This window comes from Anomaloglossus baeobatrachus, chromosome 5 (assembly GCF_048569485.1).
Source record: "Anomaloglossus baeobatrachus isolate aAnoBae1 chromosome 5, aAnoBae1.hap1, whole genome shotgun sequence".
Taxonomy (NCBI): domain Eukaryota; kingdom Metazoa; phylum Chordata; class Amphibia; order Anura; family Aromobatidae; genus Anomaloglossus; species Anomaloglossus baeobatrachus.
The window spans coordinates 244,047,821-244,068,552 of record NC_134357.1 but is presented as its reverse complement, the minus strand read 5'-3'; the positions used below and the strand labels follow the sequence as shown (position 1 = coordinate 244,068,552).

Genomic DNA, 20,732 nt, shown 5'->3' with positions numbered 1-20,732 from the left:
ACTATAGCAGACACTTTGTGGAAGCCACTACGTTACAGCACTATTTGGTATAAAAATAGCGTAGGAAAATGGGCAGGAGGGTAGAAGGCAGAGGTGGTGGAACTTGCTTTGCACCAGTGGGACACTAAGTTACTATAGTAGACACTTTGTGGATGCCACTAAGTTTCAGCACTGTTTGCTATAAAAATAGTGTAGCAAAATGGGCAGGAGGGTAGAAGGCAGAGGTGGTGGAATTTGCTTGGCACCAGTGGGACACTAAGTTTATATAGCAGACACTTTGTGGATGCCACTAAGTTTCAGCACTGTTTGCTATAAAAATAGCGTAGCAAAATGGGCAGGAGGGTAGAAGTTAAAGGTGGTGGAACTTGCTTGGCACCAGTGGGGCACTAAGTTACTATAGCAGACACTTTGTGGATGCCACTAAATTTCAGCACTGTTTGCTATAAAAATAGCGTAGCAAAATGGGCAGGAGGGTAGAAGGCAGAGGTGGTGGCACTTGCTTGGCACCAGTGGGACACTAAGTTACTATAGCAGACACTTTGTGGATGCCACTAAGTTTCAGCACTGTTTGCTATAAAAATAGCGTAGCAAAATGGGCAGGAAGGTAGAAAGCAGAGGTGGTGGAATTTGCTTGGCACCAGTGGGACACTAAGTTACTATAGCAGACACTTTGTGGATGCCACTAAGTTTCAACACAGTTTGCTATAAAAACAGCGTAGCAAAATGGGAAGGAGGGTAGAAGGCAGAGGTGGTGGAACTTGCTTGGCACCATTGGGACACTAAGTTACTATAGCAGACACTTTGTGGATGCCACTAAATTTCAGCACTGTTTGCTATAAATATAGCGTAGCAAAATGGGCAGGAGGGTAGAAGGCAGAGGTGGTGGAACTTGCTTGGCACCAGTGGAACACTAAGTTACTATAGCAGACACTTTGTGGATGCCACTAAGTTTCAGCACTGTTTGCTATAAAAATAGCATAGCAAAATGGGCAGGCGGGTAAAAGGCAGAGGTGGTGGAACTTGCTTGGCACCAGTGGGACACTAAGTTACTACAGCAGACACTTTGTGGATGCCACTAAGTTTCAGCACTGTTTGCTATAAAAATAGCATAGCAAAATGGGAAGGAAGATAGAAGGCAGAGGTGGTAGAACTTGCTTGGCACCAGTGGGACACTAAGTTACTATAGCAGACACTTTGTGGATGCCACTAGATTTCAGCACTGTTTGCTATAAAAATAGCGTAGCAAAATGGGCAGGAAGGTAGAAAGCAGAGCTGGTGGAACTTGCTTGCACAAGTGGGACACTCAGTTACTATAGCAGACGTTTTGTGGATGCCACTAAGTTTCAGCACTGTTTGCTATAAAATAGCATGGCAAAATAGGCAGAAGGGTAGAAGGCAGCGGTGTAGGAACTTGCTTGGCACCTGTGGGACACTAAGTTACTATAGCAGACACTTTGTGGATGCCACTAAGTTTCAGCACTGTTGCTATAAAAATAGCGTAGCAAAATGGGCAGGAGGGTAGAAGGCAGAGGTCGTGGAACTTGCCTGGCACCAGTGGGACACTAAGTTTCTAAAGCAGACACTTTGTGGATGCCACAACGTTACAGCATTGTTTGCTATAAAATTAGCGTAGCAAAATGCGCAGGAGGATAGAAGGCAGAGGTGGTGGAACTTGCTTGGCACCAGTGGGACACTAAGTTACTATAGCAGACATTCTGTGGATGCCAATAGGTTTCAGCAATGTTTGCTATAAAAATAGCATAGCAAAATGGGCAGGAGGGTAGAAGGCAGAGGTGGTGGAACTTGCTTGGTACCAGTGGGACACTAAGTTACTATAGCAGACACTTTGTTGATGCCACCACTAAGTTTCAGCACTGTTTGCTATAAAAATAGCGTAGCAAAATGGGAGGAGGGTAGAAGGCAGAGGTGGTGGAACTTGCTTGGCTCCAGTGGGACACTAAGTTACTATAGCAGACACTTTGTGGATGCCACTACATTACAGCACTGTTTGCTATAAAAATAGTGTAGCAAAATGGGCAGGAGGGTAGAAGGCAGAGGTGGTGGAACTTGCTTTGCACCAGTTTGACATTAAGTTACTATAGCAGACACTTTGTGCATGCCACTAAGTTTCAGCACTGTTTGCTATAAAAATAGCGTAGCAAAATGGGCAGGTGGGTAGAAGGCAGAGGTGGTGGAACTTGCTTGGCACCAGTGGGACACTTAGTTACTATAGCAGACACTTTGTGGATGCCACTAAGTTTTAGCACTGTTTGCTATAAAAATAGCGTACAAAATGGGCAAGAGAGTGGAAGGCAGAGGTGGTGGAACTTGCTTGGCACAAGTGGGACACTAAGTTACTATAGCAGACACTTTGTGGATGCCACTAAGTTTCAGCACTGTTTGCTGTAAAAATGGCATAGCAAAATGGGCAGGAGGGTAGAAGGCAGCGATGTTGGAACTTGCTTGGCACCAGTGTGACACTAAGTTACTATAGCAGACACTTTGTGGATGCCACTAAGTTTCAGCACTGTTTGCTATAAAAATAGTGTAGCAAAATGGGCAGGAGGGTAGAAGGCAGAGGTCGTGGAATTTGCTTGGCACCAGTGGGACACTATGTTACTATAGCAGACACTTCGTGGATGCAACTACGTTACAGCACTGTTTGCTATAAAAATAGCATAGCAAAATGGGCAGGATGGTAGAAGGCAGAGGTGGTGGAACTCGCTTGTCACCAGTGGGACACTAAGTTACTATAGCAAACACTTTGTTGATGCCACCACTAAGTTTCAGCACTGTTTGCTATAAAAATAATGTAGCAAAATGGGCAGGAGGGTAGAAGGCAGAGGTGGTGGAACTTGCTTGGCAGCAGTGGGATACTAAGTTACTATAGCAGACACTTTGTGGATGCCACTAAGTTTCAGCACTGTTTGCTATGAAAAAAGCGTAGCAAAATGGGCAGGAGGGTACAAGGCAGAGGTGGTGGAACTTGCTTGGCAACAGTGGGACACTAAGTTACTATAGCAGACACTTTGTGGATGCCACTACGTTACAGCACTTTTTGGTATAAAAATAGCGTAGCAAAATGGGCAGGAGGGTAGAAGGCAGAGGTGGTGGAACTTGCTTTGCACCAGTGGGACATTAAGTTACTATAGCAGACACTTTGTGGATGCCACTAATTTTCAGCACTGTTTGCTATAAAAATAGCATAGCAAAATGGGCAGGAGGGTAGAAGGCAGAGGTGGTGGAACTTGCTTGGCACCAGTGGGACACTAAGTTACTATAGCAGACACTTTGTGGATGCCACTACGTTACAGCACTTTTTGCTATAAAAATAGCGTAGCAAAATGGGCAGGAGGGTAGAAGGCAGAGGTGGTGGAACTTGCTTTGCACCAGTGGGACATTAAGTTACTATAGCAGACACTTTGTGGATGCCACTAATTTTCAGCACTGTTTGCTATAAAAATAGCATAGCAAAATGGGCAGGAGGGTAGAAGGCAGAGGTGGTGGAACTTGCTTGGCACCAGTGGGACACTAAGTTACTATAGCAGACACTTCTTGGATTCCACTAAGTTTCAGCACTGTTTGCTGTAAAAATAGCATAGCAAAATGGGCAGGAGGGTAGAAGGCAGTGGTGTTGGAACTTGCTTGGCATCCGTGGGACACTAAGTTACTATAGCAGACACGTTGTGGATGCCACTAAGTTTCAGCACTGTTTGCTATAGAAATAGCGTAGCAAAATGGGCAGGAGGGTAGAAGGCAGAGGTCGTGGAATTTGCTTGGCACCAGTGGGACACTAAGTTACTAAAGCAGACACTTTGTGGATGCAACTACGTTACAGCACTGTTTGCAATAAAAATAGCATAGCAAAATGGGCAGGAGTGTAGAAGGCAGCGGTGTTGGAACTTGCTTGGCACCAGTGGGACACTAAGTTACTATAGCAGACACTTTGTAGATGCCCCTACGTTACAGCACTGTTTGCTATAAAAATAGCATAGCAAAATGGGCAGGATGGTGAAATACACAAAGGGACCAACCCCATCAGGGGTAGGCCCATCGTGTCCGGAATCGATTCTTTAACTCAGAATAGTAGTACCTACGTAGATCAGATACTAAGACCTTTTGTCACCACCTTGCCTTCATACATACGTGATACATCCCGCGCAGCCGCATTGTGAGGTGCGTCAGCAGACAGGAGAAGCAGCAGCAAGAATCGTGTGTGCCGGTACTAGGTGGGAGCCAGGGCCATGGCGGATGGAGAGCGCTCCCCTCTCCTCTCCGATCTCGGGGACGGAGGCGGCATGGGAGCCTCGGTAGGTCCAGGAGCCCCTTCGCCTGGCACTACACTTCCTACGGCTCCTCCATACGGTGGTCCCGGGCCCGCCCCCAGCAACAAGCCGCAAGGTTTTCAGGTGTTCCCAGCGGCTGGCTCAGTCCTACCTGGTGAAGACCCCCCTCCCTATTCCCCACTAACAAGTCCAGAAAGCGGTTCTACCCCCATGATAACATGCAGGGTTTGCCAGTCAGTCATCAATGTGGAAGGAAAGATGCACCAACATGTAGTGAAGTGTGGAGTCTGCAATGAAGCCACGCCAATAAAGAATGCTCCCCAGGGGAAGAAGTATGTGCGCTGCCCTTGTAACTGCCTACTGATCTGTAAAGTCACGTCCCAGAGGATAGCCTGTCCAAGACCATACTGTAAAAGAATCATCAACCTGGGCCCTGTACATCCCGGACCCCTGAGCCCAGAACCACAGCCTGTCGGAGTCCGGGTCATCTGCGGACACTGCAAGAACAACTTTCTGTGGACAGATTTTTCAGACCGGACCTTGGCCCGCTGCCCACACTGCCGAAAAGTCTCCTCTATCGGACAGAGGTACCCAAGAAAGAGATGCATTTGCTGCTTTCTGTTGGGCTTTTTATTTGCTGTAGCTGCAGCCGGACTTGTGGCAGGAACATGGGCCCTGGCACGTCAGTATGGTGGAATTTATGCCTCATGGGCATTGCTGCTGCTGTTGGCATTGATCTGTTTGGGTCGTGCCATTTACTGGGCATGTATGAGAGTCAGCCATCCCATCCAGAGTTTCTCGTGAACCTACCTAGTCCTACCTCCTCCAGCTCCCCCCTTGGTGGCCAGAATGGCGAGTAACCTTGTAAAGGCAGAGGACAGTCATTGCTACGGCCATTAATCAGAAGACTCGATCCTTGCTGCCTTATGAAGCAGTACTGAATATGACGATTTGACAATTTTCAAACCACCTAATATTTACTGCTGCCCAATGTCAACCTCTTCACCGCCAGGGGCTGAAAAATGTGGCAGGACCCTGTAGCTGCTAAGGGGTTGATTGTTTTTTTTGAGAATCCTGTAAACCTTCAGAGAAGTGTAGGGGGCGCTATTGAGACAAGTGAGGGCAGCAGCAGATCCAGGGTATTGTTTACATTGAGGAGGAGCAGGCCATTCTGGAAACAAGCGTTAGTTAGGGTTACTGGACACAAAGTGATGGCCTAGTGAAAAGGAAGGTTTGGACTGCCTTGTGGGACGATGGTTCTCTACATTGTGTCATATCCTATTTGTTGCACCTTAATTTTCATACATGCATCACTCCCTGAGGAAGCGGTGTGAAACACGTGTTGGAGTGGCTGGCAGGGGAGCAGGTCTTTGTACTATTGATATGACAGCAGGTCTGGTATTGTTTTGAATTGAGTACTTTAATGGGCAGCGATCTAATGGAGACTATTGTTATTATTATATGGGGATGATTTTAGCTGCCTAATTAATGCTCTTGTTGTATATTATAGCTGTATGTGACCTGCTGGGACTAAGGTTATTTAATGTATATGGTTCCCACTGTGGGTTAGTACTGCTCCCCTTGCCTTGATTTTTAATTTATGTCTGTGTTTATGTTTTTAATATACCATCAATAAAAAAACGTTTTATTAACTTATTATCTTTATTGGGATAATTTGGTTTAAATACATACGTGATACCCTGGATTTACTGGCAAAAATTGAGGATATCACCCTAGAAGAGAATACGATTCTTACCTCAATAGATGTGGAGTCCCTATACACGAGTATTCCTCATGATAAGGGGATGGAAGCCGTTAACTACTTCCTTAGTATGCGTCGGAATCAAATGGAGGCACACAATAGGTTTATTGGAGAACTCCTGTACTTCATCCTTACCAAGAACGCGTTCATGTTCAACTCAAAATTCTACCATCAGCTCAGGGGCACAGCAATGGGGAGCTCGTGTGCCCCTACTTATGCTAACTTGCTCCTGGGCTGGTGGTAGAATACCGTCGTCTTTAAGGACGATGGGGACAACCACTGCTCCCAGATATATTTTGGGGGCAGATATATAGACGATATTTTGGTTATCTGGGATGGAAGTGTCCAATCCTTTAAAGAATTTGTGGAAGAACTTAACATAAATCAATTTGGACTCAAATTCACCTATGAAATTGGAGGTGACAGGCTCGCTTTCTTGGATATTTTCATCAAGAAGGATTTGGATGGAACATTGCGGACAACTTTATACAGGAAACCTAGTGCCACCAATAGTTTTCTCCAATGGGACAGTCATCATCCTGTTAGTCTGAAAAGAGGTATACCCAAGGGCCAGTTTTTGCGTATACGCAGGAACTGTTCGGATAACCAGGAGTTCAGGAGACAGGCTGGGCAAATGACTAAAAGGTTCCTAGATAGGGGATATCCTAAAAAGGTCGTTCACAAGGCCTTTAATTTTGCAGTAGCCAAGGATAGACACGAATTACTAAATTGTAAGGCGATCGAGGAAACAAAAGGGACGACGAGGTTAGTAGGCACTTTTGACGACCAAAACAATCAAGTAATGAAAATCCTCAGGAAATATTAGGGTATTCTGAAACAGGATCCAGATCTGAAGGATAACATTCTCCCCTATCCATCAGTGACTTTCCGTAGAGGCTGCAATTTGAGGGATCATGTGATTTAAAGCCACTATGTGGCCCCCGAGATACCCGGGAGTGCATGGCTCAGGACACGTGATAATGGCACCTTCCGGTGTGGGGCTTGCAAGTTTTGCAAATTCATCTTCCCATCAAATACATTCCAAAGCGTCAAAACAGGAAGAACATATCTAAATAGAAATTTTGCCAATTGTCGGACCCAAGGTGTCATCTATCTTTTTAGTTGTGGCTGTCCAAAAAATTATATCGGCAAAACCAAAAGACAGCTTAGGGTACACATTGGCGAACATCTTGGTGATGTTCGCAATCAACGCGACACACCAATAGCACACCATATGAATCTCCATCATGCGGGCAAAATGGAGGGTGCCCTGTTTAAATCCATAGAAACAGTACCGGAACCTGAGAGGAAAGGGGACTGGGATGTCCTCCTATTGCAAAGAGAGGCAAGATGGATCTTTTGGATGGGCTCTGTGCATCCTGATGGCCTAAATGAAACAATAAGCTTTACGCCCTTTATCTAATAACAAACTGGACCTAGCCTTCACATTTAGGAATACTGTGCCTGTAGTAGACCTTCCTTTTTTACAAATTAGACCCGCAAAACTGAGATGGGTCTATAGTTACAGTAATAACTTTACTGTCTACACTCTATACTATATCACATAATTGCAAACATGGTCATCTGTGTGCCCTTTTTAAATTAAAAATAAAATACACCCCCCCCACTTGGTTGTTAATAGTGTGTTCAATGATCCTATAACCATCACTATTATCAGTATATTACTGATAATTACATCAGACATGACTCCAACAGAATGGTAACGAGGGGACCATTGAGTCCTTTAATTGTCACTCAGATATGTGTATGGTACCCTTTGTCCGCCTAGTTCCACAGTATAGACACACTCTGTGTGACCCCTGAATGTAATCCATTGTCAATAACGCGGCGCACAACTAGCTGGTTGATCCAGTATCCCTATATCAAATGGCCATGTAAGTGCCAGCATTAGTTGATATCAAATGGGACAAATATCGTACCGCGCATGCGCGGACACTCTGTGCAAATCCCAACAACTAGGAACTTGTGTTGTTCGGTTCCAGGGACGTTAATAAGAGATGCACATCACCCGATCACATGACCGGAAGTGACGCGAGCGGTTACCACACACGCTGAGACGATGAGGTGTGTGGCGTTACGTCACATCCGTCTCTCTCCTCATGGTGGCGCCAAATTTGGCTTTAAATAGCCCACCCTGTTCTACTGGGTCAGCGATCGCTGGACGCCAGACCTGGAACCCTCCATACGGACCTATGTAAGGTAGGACCCCACAACTACTTATGGTGAGCAACCTAAGAAACATATGTCTAAAAGGTGTCTTGCATATATATTTGTATTTTAGACACTGGTTGCTGTGGTTCCCTATGGTTACTCCTTGCCCCATTGTGGGACAGCAACTAGGTATGTGTGTTTTCTTTCTTGGGGAGAGAGGAAGGATCGGTCTTGTATATGAAACCTCAAATGTATCCCTCTGTCTACACAGGACTGTTGGGTATATGTACCTCTCCTTTAACACTGGAGGCTGCATAAGTGAATATATTGCCACTGGTAAATAGCTGATCATTTGAAAATATTTACTTCGGCTGATGCACATAAGGTATTGCCGCACGGTTCCACTTTAATTATATATCCCTCATGCTGTTCCCCCTTTCTAGTGCTAATCTGGGTCCTGTTTATTATTGTTTTCTTGTAGTAAATTGATCCTGTTGTAGGCTATGTGTATATAGCCACACCTCACAGCCATTGTTCTGAGCGATATAAATATGGTCCAGAGTGGATTAAGCACATGACGACTGAGGAAGGATTCTCCGGTCGTGATGGTTAGTATACCCACTTAACCTAATAAATAACACACCGACTGCATGTGACTTGGTTAAACAAATTGGCCACAGCAGCCTTTATTACCTATTATTAACATACTAACACAAGGGGGCGCCGTCCAATGGGCGACCCCAAACAAATAATAGGTAACACATAAATAATAACTGTACATGTAACCCCATGTAGGCCCGGTCCAGAAACCACTTCCTCCACCAATATCCCTGGCCGCAACACTCCGACCCAGAGATGAGGTATTAATCACCCCGTGGATTAATACCCCCCAAACCTTGCAGAACCCCGTGCCTGCAATTTACCGGAACCCGGAGACACCATACCAAGACAGTGCCTCTCAGTCCAGCCACCAATCCCTTACAACCGCCTCTGGACCAGACCTACCCCCGCCACAGGACAGGACACGTGACACCTTACGTGGCCTGGACCCGCCACACACCCAAGGCTTGCTCCACCATCACGCAAACCCAAGGCCCATAGATCAGAACCAATCTCAGTAAGGTTAACCCTATCACCCCTTCGAAACTGCCACCTTGGCGACTCCAGATCCGCACGTCACACTACAATACCGCCGTTTCTCCGCACGAAACGCGCAACCACCCTGTTCACACGAGCCCGGGCGCGATTCAGCTTCTCAACTGACCGTGCCCCCCTCCACACCAATGTGGCCACAATCCGACCATACCACTATCAAACCCGGATACCTGGTCCATAAACGCAATAGATCCATCTTGATGTCCCAGATCAAATCACGTGATGCCCGCGCTCCCAAGTCATTTCCCCCCCACGTGCAAAAAACCAACACGTTCGGAGGTCTATCCACCCTGCAATAGTATTCAAACTCCGTCACGACCCTGCTCCATTCCATGCCCCGCACACCGAACCACTTGACCAACGCAAGCGATCTGTCCACCCAACTGCCGACCATTCAGGCGAGCATCGGCCCGACGGGCCCCCCAGAACACGAAGGAGAGCCCCAGAATCCATATCAGGCAGATTCCTACAACCACAGAAACTTTACCAAACAAACCCCACCAACACCAATTTGTTAGCAAGGAACCCCGACAAAGCCACAACCAACTACTCCATAAAGCCCTCCCTGGGACAACAACTGTGGGCGCACATAACCCCGAAAAACGATAAGACTCCCACCAACCGATTCGTCTCACCATGTCATCACCCAGGCCACAACGTGAAGCCTCCGCAGCCGCCCCGATCCTGAAGGAATGGGGCCCGTAATCTCCCGAGCATTCCCCCGCACAGCGCAAACAACTCCTCAGTACGGCCACAAACTGGTAACGAGACAAACCAAGACCCATCCACGTGCCATAACAGCAGGCCCGGAGGACCGCCCCCAAGTCGCAAAGCTTCCTCACCAACTGCACCGGGCACAACGCATCCATCACAACCAACCTGCCTCGACCCATCAGGTCTGTTTTTTGGACCGCCTAAGCTGACACTCTACTCTCCGTCCCACCAATGCCACAACCTCGGACATCAGACCACCCCCCCCTGAACCTGGAAGGGCTCACCAACGCCCCAAAAAGGCTAACACAAAAGCCGTTTCAAAAGCACCCTCTCATAAACTGAGACACAAATTTCCCGCAAACCGTCCACCAATCGCCGTAACAAAACCAAAGAAATGGGCCGCCTAGTGTCCCGCTCCTTCGCCCCTTTTTCGAAAACCCTTCAAGGCCTGCCGCACCCAAAATTCCGCGGCACGCCCCACTCACCCCTGACCTTCAACCAAAAAGGACACAGCCGCCACCCTAAGTATCATTGCTGATGCTGACTTCCCAGCCCTGAAATCCTCGCTCACTAGTGCCAGTAGTGCCAACAAGTAATTTGCTCGCCCGTCACCAAACATAACTCCCAGCATCTCCTGCCACTCACCGAATTCCTAATGAAACCCGCAATCAATGCCTCACCAGGCTCCACAAGTCCTCTGGACACACTGCTCCGATCTCGTCTGCCCCCCGGCATGAACTCCCACAACCTGTGGACTGAAAATGAGATAAAGCGTCCGCCACCCCGTTATCAACCCCCACCACGTGTTTCGCAACCACATGAACGTTCCACAGTAAACACTTGAGCACCAAATGCCGCAGATAAGCCACTACCGGTCCGGACTCTGCTGACAAGCTGTTTATCGCATGCACCACCGCCTGATTATCGCAGTGACCGCACACTTTACATCCCGAAAATTGCGACCCCCCACAATTCCACCGTCACCACGATCGGAAATAACCGCAGCAAAGGCCAGATTCCTTACCAGACCAACCTGCCGCCATTCCTCAGGCCACCTCCCAACGTACCAATGTCCCTGAAAAAGGGATGACGAAACCTGCCGACCCGGCCGCGTCCCTGTACAGTTCTAGCACACCATTGGGCACCACCTTCTTCAACCACAAGGCTCGGCCGTTAAAATATTGCAAGAAAAACATCCCAAACCAGAAAATCCTCCTTGATCTCCCGCGTGACCCGCACAAAATGCGCCGGGGACCGTACGCCTACCATATCTGCCGCCAAAATCTTGGCGAACACCCGCCCCAGTGGCATAATCCTGCACGCAAAGTTCAACTTCCCGAGCAAAGACTGCACCACCTTCAGCCGCCCTTTCCGTGCTGCCAGCATTGCTGCTACCACTCACCACAAGGCCACCATCTTCCCCTCCGGCAGCCTGCATTCCATAGCCAAAGAGTCAATCTCAATCCCCAAAAAAAAAAAAAATCGCATACCGTCGCCGGCCCCTCCGATTTTATCCTGTGCTAAAGGGATCCCAAAGCTATCCGCCACTCTCTGTAAGGCGAACAACGAGCCAGCGCAAACCATGGATCCCGCCGGACCGACACCAAGAAAATCATCTAGATAGTGGATAATGGAGGACAAACCAGACACGTCCCGCACCACCCACTCAGCAAAGGAACTAAATGCCTCAAAATACAAACCAGAAATTGAAACCGCCCCTAGGCAAACAATGATCAACATAAACTCATCACCCCACCAGCAACCCAGAAGGTGCTGGCTCTCCGGATGCACCGGCAGCAAACGAAACGCCGATTCTACATCCACCTTTGCCATCAATGCACCGCATCCCGCCGCCCGCACCAAGTCCAGCGCTTTGTCAAACGAGACGTAGTACACTGCCGACAATTCTAGCGCGATGCTATCATTCACTGACGACCCCCCCGAAAATGAAAGATGATGGATGAGCCGAAATTTATCCGGCTCCTTCTTTGGCACCACCCCCAAACGGGACACCACCAGATTACTGCACGGCGGGCTCTCAAATGGACCCCCCCATCCTGCCCAACTCAACCTCTGTCCCCAACTTCCCACCCACAACCATAGGGTGGTCCCTCGCCGACCGTAAAGTACGACAAACCAGAGGCCATGCCTCAACCGCCGACGGAATCTGAAAACCGTATAAAAAACCAAACCGCAAAATTGCCGCCGCTGCCCCGCCCGGATACCTATTTAAAGGATGGCGCCATCGCCCCTATTTTCACTGGCGTCCTCCCTTTTACCAAAACCCGTCCCCCCTCAGCCGGAGCACTCATGCTCGAACCTGCCTGCTGCCCCAAATTTGCACCGGCCGTCGTCAACTTGCCAGCACAATCCCTTTTTCTGGGTACCCGAGGGCCTGGCTCCCGTTCCCCCCGGCGCCGCCATGAAAGGGGGGGGGGGGTTGGCTCGGGGCCGCCATTAAACGCATCCATAAGGAAATGTCCTCACGGTCCCACCGCATGCCGGGCCGCAACGCCTTCCGCCGCCTAAACTGCTCATCATACCGCAGCCATGGCAAGCCCCTGTCCGTGCGATACGCCTCCCCCATTGCATCCCGATAATCAAACAGAGCCGAGCAGTGCTCCGGCTCCTTTTCCCCTATGACACTTGCCAAATTGCGAACGCCTGCAGCCAATTGGAAAAAAGGGGGCAAGGAATGAGCATATAACGGCGTTTTTCTTCCTCTTCCCCTTCCTTCTTGGAGTCGTTCGGCTTCACCTTGTCCAGATTAAATTTTTTTTTTTTTTTCTTACAGGGGTAGCAGGGAAAATATCTTCACATACTCCCCCTTCCCCATCTTGTCCCTCACCTCCCTCTTGAGGTGAGCCCCTAACGGTCCCTCAAAGCACACGTAAACTTAGCCCTATCCGCCAAACGCACCACCTCATCCCCATTTTCCTTTTCTACCGCTGTTTAACCCGCGGGCTCCACTACTCCACCAACCGCACCTGTCCCTACCGGCGCCGCCTCGCTGCTGACCGACGCTGCGCCATCCACCGTCGACCCGTCCAGGCCGCTGCTGCCGCCGGCGCGCGCGTTAAACCCTGCAACAAGCCCAGCAACTGACTAAGCAATGCTGACCCCCCTTGGCGCTGCCGTGCCCGCAGCCACCTCCCCAAAACTAGCACCCCGCGCCGCAAGCAATGCCGAATCCACGGCTAGCTCACCCGACCGTGGCGCAGAAATGGAAATTGGAACCACGACGTCCTCCGCCATTTGCCCGACCTGAGGGCTCCCTCTTCTTCCTCGCTGTAGTCGTCCTCCACCATTCCAGCTCCAGGGGACGCAGCCGATGCATCCCCTCCACCACGGCCGCCCTCCTGGGCCGCCGCGTGGGCACTGGCAGTGGGCATCCGTCTCTTCCTGTGCGGCGACAGCCCACGAGACCGTCCTGTCCCCCGGGCCGCCGCTGACCAAATTCTCTTCCTGGAGGAGCCTCTCCCTGAGCTCAGGGGGCTCCCCACCGTCGCCTCCAGCCCTCCAGGGGCCCCAACCGTGGCATCCCGCTGGGTCCTCCCCGGGAGGGGGAGACCGCTGCTGCCGGGCGCAGTACTGCTGACCTGAGGGACCTGGCGGGAACCGCAGGGCTCCTGCCGTCCCCCCTGCTCCCCGCAGCCTCACGGGTATCCGGGTGCCGCCTGCACACACCGGTCCCCCCGCTGGCTGCCTGCGCCCAGCCCCCCCCGCCACCCACGGGGGGTACTGCTGGCCTCATTCAAACTGCAGGGCCCGCTCCCAGATGGAAGCTGCCGCAGGGCCGCGTCACACCGCCGGGTGCCCGTCACCAGGAGCAGGCCCCCAGGCTGGGCGCGCCCCCTCTCAAGCCTCCGATCTCCGCTGGGCACGCCCCCCGGTCCCGGGCTGCCGCTGGCCTGGTAAATTGAGCCCGAGGCCTGGGACCGGAAGTAGGCCCCAGGCCGGGCCCGCCTCCGTCCAGGCCGCCGCTGGCCTCAGATCGTCGCCGGGCTCGCTCCCGGCCGGGAGACGCCGCTGGGCTCCTCACTCCAGCCCGAGGCCCGACATCCGAAGAAGGCCCCGGGCTGGCCACGCCCCCTTTGCGGCCGCCGCGGCCTCGCCGGAGATTCCTCCCTGCGGCCGGGGCAGACGCTGGAAGCAGCCGCTGCCCGCCCCCGCCGCGGAGGGTCCCGAGGGGGGCTCTCACTGGGCCTCCTTGCCCCCCCTGCGCCCGAGGAATACCTGATGGGGGGAGGCGGGCCTGGAACGCCGCCCGCGGCCGAGGGGGGGACAAGGGGCAGGTGCCGACGGGGAAACCCAGGCAGCCCTGAAGTGGGACTGCACTGCCTGGGCCCCGTGCACCGCCATCGCTGATCGGATCAGTCCGTCCAGTGCCTGGAGGTCCGCCATGCCGGTGGTCAGGTCGGAATCCTTTACTGTCCGGAGTCACAAGGAAGGTAAGACCCCTCCCCTATAGTTTATATACTAGCCCCCTCCCCACCCTACAGTGACCCTATTCCACCAATCCCCTATAAGGGCCCATAATGCCCTTTAATTCACTTTATTAACCCCTCACTCCCTCCCTTCCTTCTGGTCATGTCGCCCCTCCCCCCTATGGGGTCCATGGCTTTCTAATATTCCAGGTAATTTAACACTGGTGTTTGATTATAATGCACTTAGTGGCATATGTGTCCTGAAATACCTAAATCAGGGAGCAAATTTGTTGTGTGATTTCTCTTATTAGGGTCCAGCTCTTTTCGTGAATATCATTAACCTCCGAGTAAGACAGGAACCTCCATTCAGAAAGGTACTATCCCTTGTCTGCATGGTTTTTATTATGGGGAGAACGTTTTTTTTACCTTGGCTGATAATGTGTTTACCTATATAGGTGAAAAATTCATCCTGACAAGCCCCATGATAGACCAGCTGAGTAGGCAGCATACTAACCTCCTATACCCCCTTGAAGTGAATAAATCCACTACTGTTGGTCAGTATCGGTGTTCATTATGTGCACCTACACTTGCTATCTTAATGGATCATTGGACATGTTACTAATATGGGTTTTAATTTGTTGTGTTTGTCACAGATTTGTTCAAAACCGTAAATTTCTTTCAAGAATATGTTGAAAAGCCCCTGATATGCCCCTGAATATTGATATTGACAAGGGCGAAACGCGTCGGGCATTTCTTGAATTAGTTTGCATATGAAATGTGGACTACTGTCTCTACTGAACAAAATTTGTACTAAGTAATGTGACTCGTCTATCTATCATTTTTACTGAGCACGTGGACTCATGAATAACTCACGACTTCCCTAGGCCCCATATCCCTACTCACCTAGTGGTGATACAGACAAATTAGCCACTGCGGACTGAGCACTTCTTCCTCACTGTGGTGTTACTACTTTAGGGGTTGCTTCTATCTGAAAGGGGTCACATCTAACCCAATAAGGAGGGCCTTACCCAGGGTTAGCCGTCGAGAAACGGGGGCGTCTTCATACTAGGACGCCGACCCCCGTTTTTGAGGAAGGGAAAGGTTAGGGTAGGATCTTCCTTCCTTTCTCAATCCTGTATTTTAACTGTGTGATTTGTACGTGATTTTTGATATTAATAAAGTTCTATATAATTTTATAAAAGTAGTTAGATCTTGGTTTTGGCAGGATGGTAGAAGGCAGAGGTGGTGGAACTTGCTTGTCACCAGTGGGACACTAAGTTACTATAGCAGACACTGTTGATGCCACCACTAAGTTTCAGCACTGTTTGCTATAAAAATAGCGTAGCAAAATAGGCAGGATGGTAGAAGGCAGAGGTGGTGGAACTTGCTTGTCACCAGTGGGACATTAAGTTACTATAGCAGACACTTTGTGGATGCCACTAAGTTTCAGCACTGTTTGCTATAAAAATAGCGTACAAAATGGGCAAGAGAGGAGAAGCCAGAGGTGGTGGAACTTGCTTGGCACCAGTGGGACACTAAGTTACTATAGCAGACACTTTGTGGATGCCACTAAGTTTCAGCACTGTTTGCTATAAAAATAGCATAGCAAAATGGGCAGGAGGGTAGAAGGCAGCGATGTTGGAACTTGCTTGGCACCAGTGGGACACTAAGTTACTATAGCAGACACTTTGTAGATGCCACTAAGTTTCAGCACTCTTTGCTATAAAAATAGCGTAGCAAAATGGGCAGGAGGGTAGAAGGCAGAAGTGGTGGAACTTGCTTTGCACCAGTGGGACACTAAGTTACTATAGCAGACACTTTGTTGATGCCACCACTAAGTTTCAGCACTGTTTGCTATAAAAATAGCGTAGCAAAATGGGCAGGATGGTAGAAGGCAGAGGTGGTGGAACTTGCTTGTCACCAGTGGGACACTAAGTTACTATAGCAGACACTTTGTTGATGCCACCACTAAGTTTCAGCACGGTTTGCTATAAAAATAGCGTAGCAAAATGGGCAGGAGGGTAGAATGCAGAGGTGGTGGAACTTGCTTTGCACCAGTGGGACACTAAGTTACTATAGCAGACACTTTGTGGATGCCAGTACGTTACAGCACTGTTTGCTATAAAAATAGCATAGCAAAATGGGCAGGATTGTAGAAGGCAGAGGTGGTGGAACTTGATTGGCACCAGTGGGACACTTAGTTACTATAGCAGACACTTTGTGGATGCCACTAAGTTTCAGCACTGTTTGCTATAAAAATAGCGTACAAAATGGGCAAGAGAGGAGAAGGCAGAGGTGGTGGAACTTACTTGGCACCAGTGGGACACTAAGTTACTATAGCAGACACTTTGTGGATGCCACTAAGTTTCAGCACTGTTTGCTATAAAAATAGCGTAGCAAAATGGGCAGGAGGGTAGAAGGCAGAGGTGGTGGAACTTGCTTGGCACCAGTGGGACACTTAGTTACTATAGCAGACACTTTGTGGATGCCACTAAGTTTCAGTACTGTTTGCTATAAAAATAGCATAGCAAAATGGGCAGGAGGGTAGAAGGCAGCGGTGTTGGAACTTGCTTGGCACCCATGGGACACTAAGTTACGATAGCAGACACTTTGTGGACGCCACTACGTTACAGCACTGTTTGCTTTAAAAATAGCGTAGCAAAATGGGCAGGAGGGTAGAAGGCAGAGGTGGTGGAACTTGCTTGGCACCAGTGGGACACTTAGTTACTATAGCAGACACTTTGTGGATGCCACTAAGTTTCAGCACTGTTTGCTATAAAAATAGCATAGCAAAATGGGCAGGAGGGTAGAAGGCAGCGGTGTTGGAACTTGCTTGGCACCCGTGGGACACTAAGTTACGATAGCAGACACTTTGTGGATGCCACTAAGTTTCAGCACTGTTTGCTATAAAAATAGCGTAGCAAAATGGGCAGGAGGGTAGAAGGCAGAGGCCGTGGAATTTACTTGGGACCAGTGTGACACTAAGTTACTATAGCAGACACTTTGTTGATGCCACCACTAAGTTTCAGCACTGTTTGCTATAAAGATAGCATAGCAAAATGGGCAGGAGGGTACAAGGCAGAGGTGGTGGAACTTGCTTGGCAACAGTGGGACACTAAGTTACTATAGCAGACACTTTGTTGATGCCACCACTAAGTTTCAGCACTGTTTGCTATAAAACTAGCGTAGCAAAATGGGCAGGAGGGTAGAAGGCAGACGTGGTGGAACTTGCTTGGCACCAGTGGTATACTAAGTTACTATAGCAGACACTTTGTAGATGCCACTAAGTTTCAGCACTGTTTGCTATAAAAATAGCGTCCAAAATGGGCAGGAGAGTAGAAGGCAGAGGTGGTGGAATTTGCTTGGCACCAGTGGGACACTAAAATACTATAGCAAACACTTTGTGGATGCCACTAAGTTTCAGCACTGTTTACTATAAAAATAGCATAGCAAAATGGGCAGGAGGGTAGAAGACAGAGGTGGTGGAACTTGCTTGGCACCCGTGGGACACAACGTTACTATAGCAGACACTTTGTGGATGCCACTAAGTTTCAGCAATATTTGCAATAAAAGTAGTGTAGCAAAATGGGCAGGAGGGTAGAAGGCAGAGGTGGTGGAATTTGCTTGGCACCAGTGGGACACTTTGTTACTATAGCAGACACCTTGTGGATGCCACTAAGTTTCAGCACTGTTTGCTGTAAAAATAGCGTAGCAAAATGGGCAAGAGGGAAGAAGGCAGAGGTGGTGGAACTTGCTTGGCACCCGTGGGACACTAAGTTACTATAGCAGACACTTTGTGGATGCCACTACGTTACAGCACTGTTTGCCATAAAAATAGCGTACCAAATGGGCAGGAGGATAGAAGGCAGAGGTGGTGGAACTTGCTTGGCACCAGTGGGACACTAAGATACTATAGCAGACACTTTGTGGATGCCACTAGGTTTCAGCACTGTTTGCTATAAAAATAGCATAGCAAAATGGGCAGGCGGGTAAAAGGCAGAGGTGGTGGAACTTGCTTTGCAGCCGTGGGACACTAAGTTACTATAGCAGACACTTTGTGAATGCCACTACGTTACATCACTGTGTGCTATAAAAATAGCGTAGCAAAATGGGCAGGAGGAAAGAAGGCAGAGGTGGTGGAACTTGCTTCGCACCAGTGTGTCACTAAGTTACTATAGTAGACACTTTGTGGGTGCCACTAAGTTTCAGCACTGTTTGCTATAAAAATAGCGTAGCAAAATGGGCAGGAGGGTAGAAGGCAGAGGTGGTGGAACTTGCTTGGCACCAGTGAGACACTAAGTTACTATCGCAGACACTTTGTGGATGCCAATACGTTACAGCACTGTTTGCTATAAAAAAAACGTAGCAAAATGGGCAGGAAGGAAGAAGGCAGAGGTGGTGGAACTTGCTTGGCACCAGTGAGACACTAAGTTACTATCGCAGACACTTTGTGGATGCCACTAAGTTTCAGCATGGTTTGCTATAAAATTAGCATAGCAATATGGGCAGGAGGGTAGAAGGCAGCGGTGTTGGAACTTGCTTGGCACCCGTGGGATACTAAGTTACTATAGCAGACACTTTGTGGATGCCACTAAGTTTCAGCACTGTTTTCATTAAAACTAGCGTAGCAAAATGGGCAGAAGGGTGGAAGGCAGAGGTGGTGGAGCTTGCTTGGCACCAGTGGGACACTAAGTTACTATAGCAGACACTTTGTGGATGCCACTAAGTTTCAGCACTGTTTGCTATAAAAATAGCATAGGAAAATGGGCAGGAGGGTAGAAAGCAGCGGTGTTGGAACTTGCTTGGCACCCATGGGATACTAAGTTACTATAGCAGACACTTTGTGGATGCCACTAAGTTTCAGCACTGTTTGCTATAAAAATAGCGTAGCAAAGTTGGCAGGCGGGTAGAAGGCAGAGGTGGTGGAACTTGCTTGGCACCAGTGGGACACTTAGTTACTATAGCAGACACTTTGTGGATGCCCCTACGTTACAGCACTGATTGCTATAAAAATAGCATAGCAAAATGGGCAGGATGGTAGAAGGCAGATGTGGTGGAACTTGCTTGTCACCAGTAGGACACTAAGTTACTATAGTAGACACTTTGTTGATGCCACCACTAAGTTTCAGCACTGTTTGCTATAAAGATAGCGTAGCAAAATGGGCAGGAGGGTACAAGGCAGAGGTGGGGGAACTTGCTTGGCAACAGTGGGACACTAAGTTACTGTTGCAGACACTTTGCGGATGCCACAACGTTACAGCACTGTTTGCTATAGTAATAGCGTAGGAAAATGGGCAGGAGGGTAGAAGGCAGAGGTGGTGGAACTTGCTTTGCACCAGTGGGACATTAAGTTACTATAGCAGACACTTTGTGGATGCCACTAAGTTTCAGCACTGTTTGCTATAAAAGTAGCATATCAAAATGGGCAGGAGGGTAGAAGACAGAAGTGGTGGAACTTGCTTGGCACCAGCGGGACACTAAGTTACTATAGTAGACACTTTGTGGATGCCACTAAGTTTCAGGACTGTTTGCTAAAAAAATATCGTAGCAAAATGGGCAGGAGGGTAGAAGACAGAGGTAATGGAACTTGCTTGGCAGCCGTGGGACACTAAGTTACTATAGCAGACACTTTGTGGATGCCACTAAGTTTCAGCACTGTTTGCTATAAAAATAGCGTAGCAAAATGGGCAGGAGGGTAGAAGGCAGAGGTGGTGGAACTTGCTTGGCACCCGTGGGACACTAAGTTACTATAGCAGACACTTTGTGGATGCCACTACGTTACAGCACTGTTTGCTTTAAAAATAGCTTAGCAAAATTGGCAGGAGGGTAGAAGGCAGAGGTGGTGGAACTTGCTTTGCACCAGTGAGACATTAAGTTACTATAGCAGACACTTTGTGGATGCCACTAAGTTTCAGCACTTTTTGATATAAAAATAGCGTAGAAAAATGGGCAGGAGGGTAGAAGGCAGAGGTGGTGGAACTTGCTTGGCACCAGTGGGACACTAAGTTACTATAGCAGACACTTTGTGGATGCCACTAAGTTTCAGCACTGTTTGCTAAAAAAATAGCGTAGCAAAATGGGCAGGAGGGTAGAAGACAGAGGTAATGGAACTTGCTTGGCACCCGTGGGACACTAAGGTACTATAGCAGACACTTTGTGGATGCCGCTAAGTTTCAGCACTGTTTGCTTTAAAACTAGTGTAGCAAAATGGGCAGG

At 49.0% G+C, this 20,732-nt stretch overlaps 1 protein-coding gene across 1 annotated transcript; it reads left to right on the top strand.

Annotated features, from left to right (window-relative positions):
- Positions 1 to 4,171: 4,171 nt before the first annotated feature.
- On the top strand, positions 4,172 to 5,581 carry LOC142309896 (type 1 phosphatidylinositol 4,5-bisphosphate 4-phosphatase). The gene has a single exon (XM_075347359.1). It carries the CDS (start codon positions 4,245 to 4,247, stop codon positions 5,088 to 5,090), a length of 846 nt encoding a protein of 281 aa, XP_075203474.1. The 5' UTR covers positions 4,172 to 4,244; the 3' UTR covers positions 5,091 to 5,581.
- Positions 5,582 to 20,732: the final 15,151 nt, after the last annotated feature.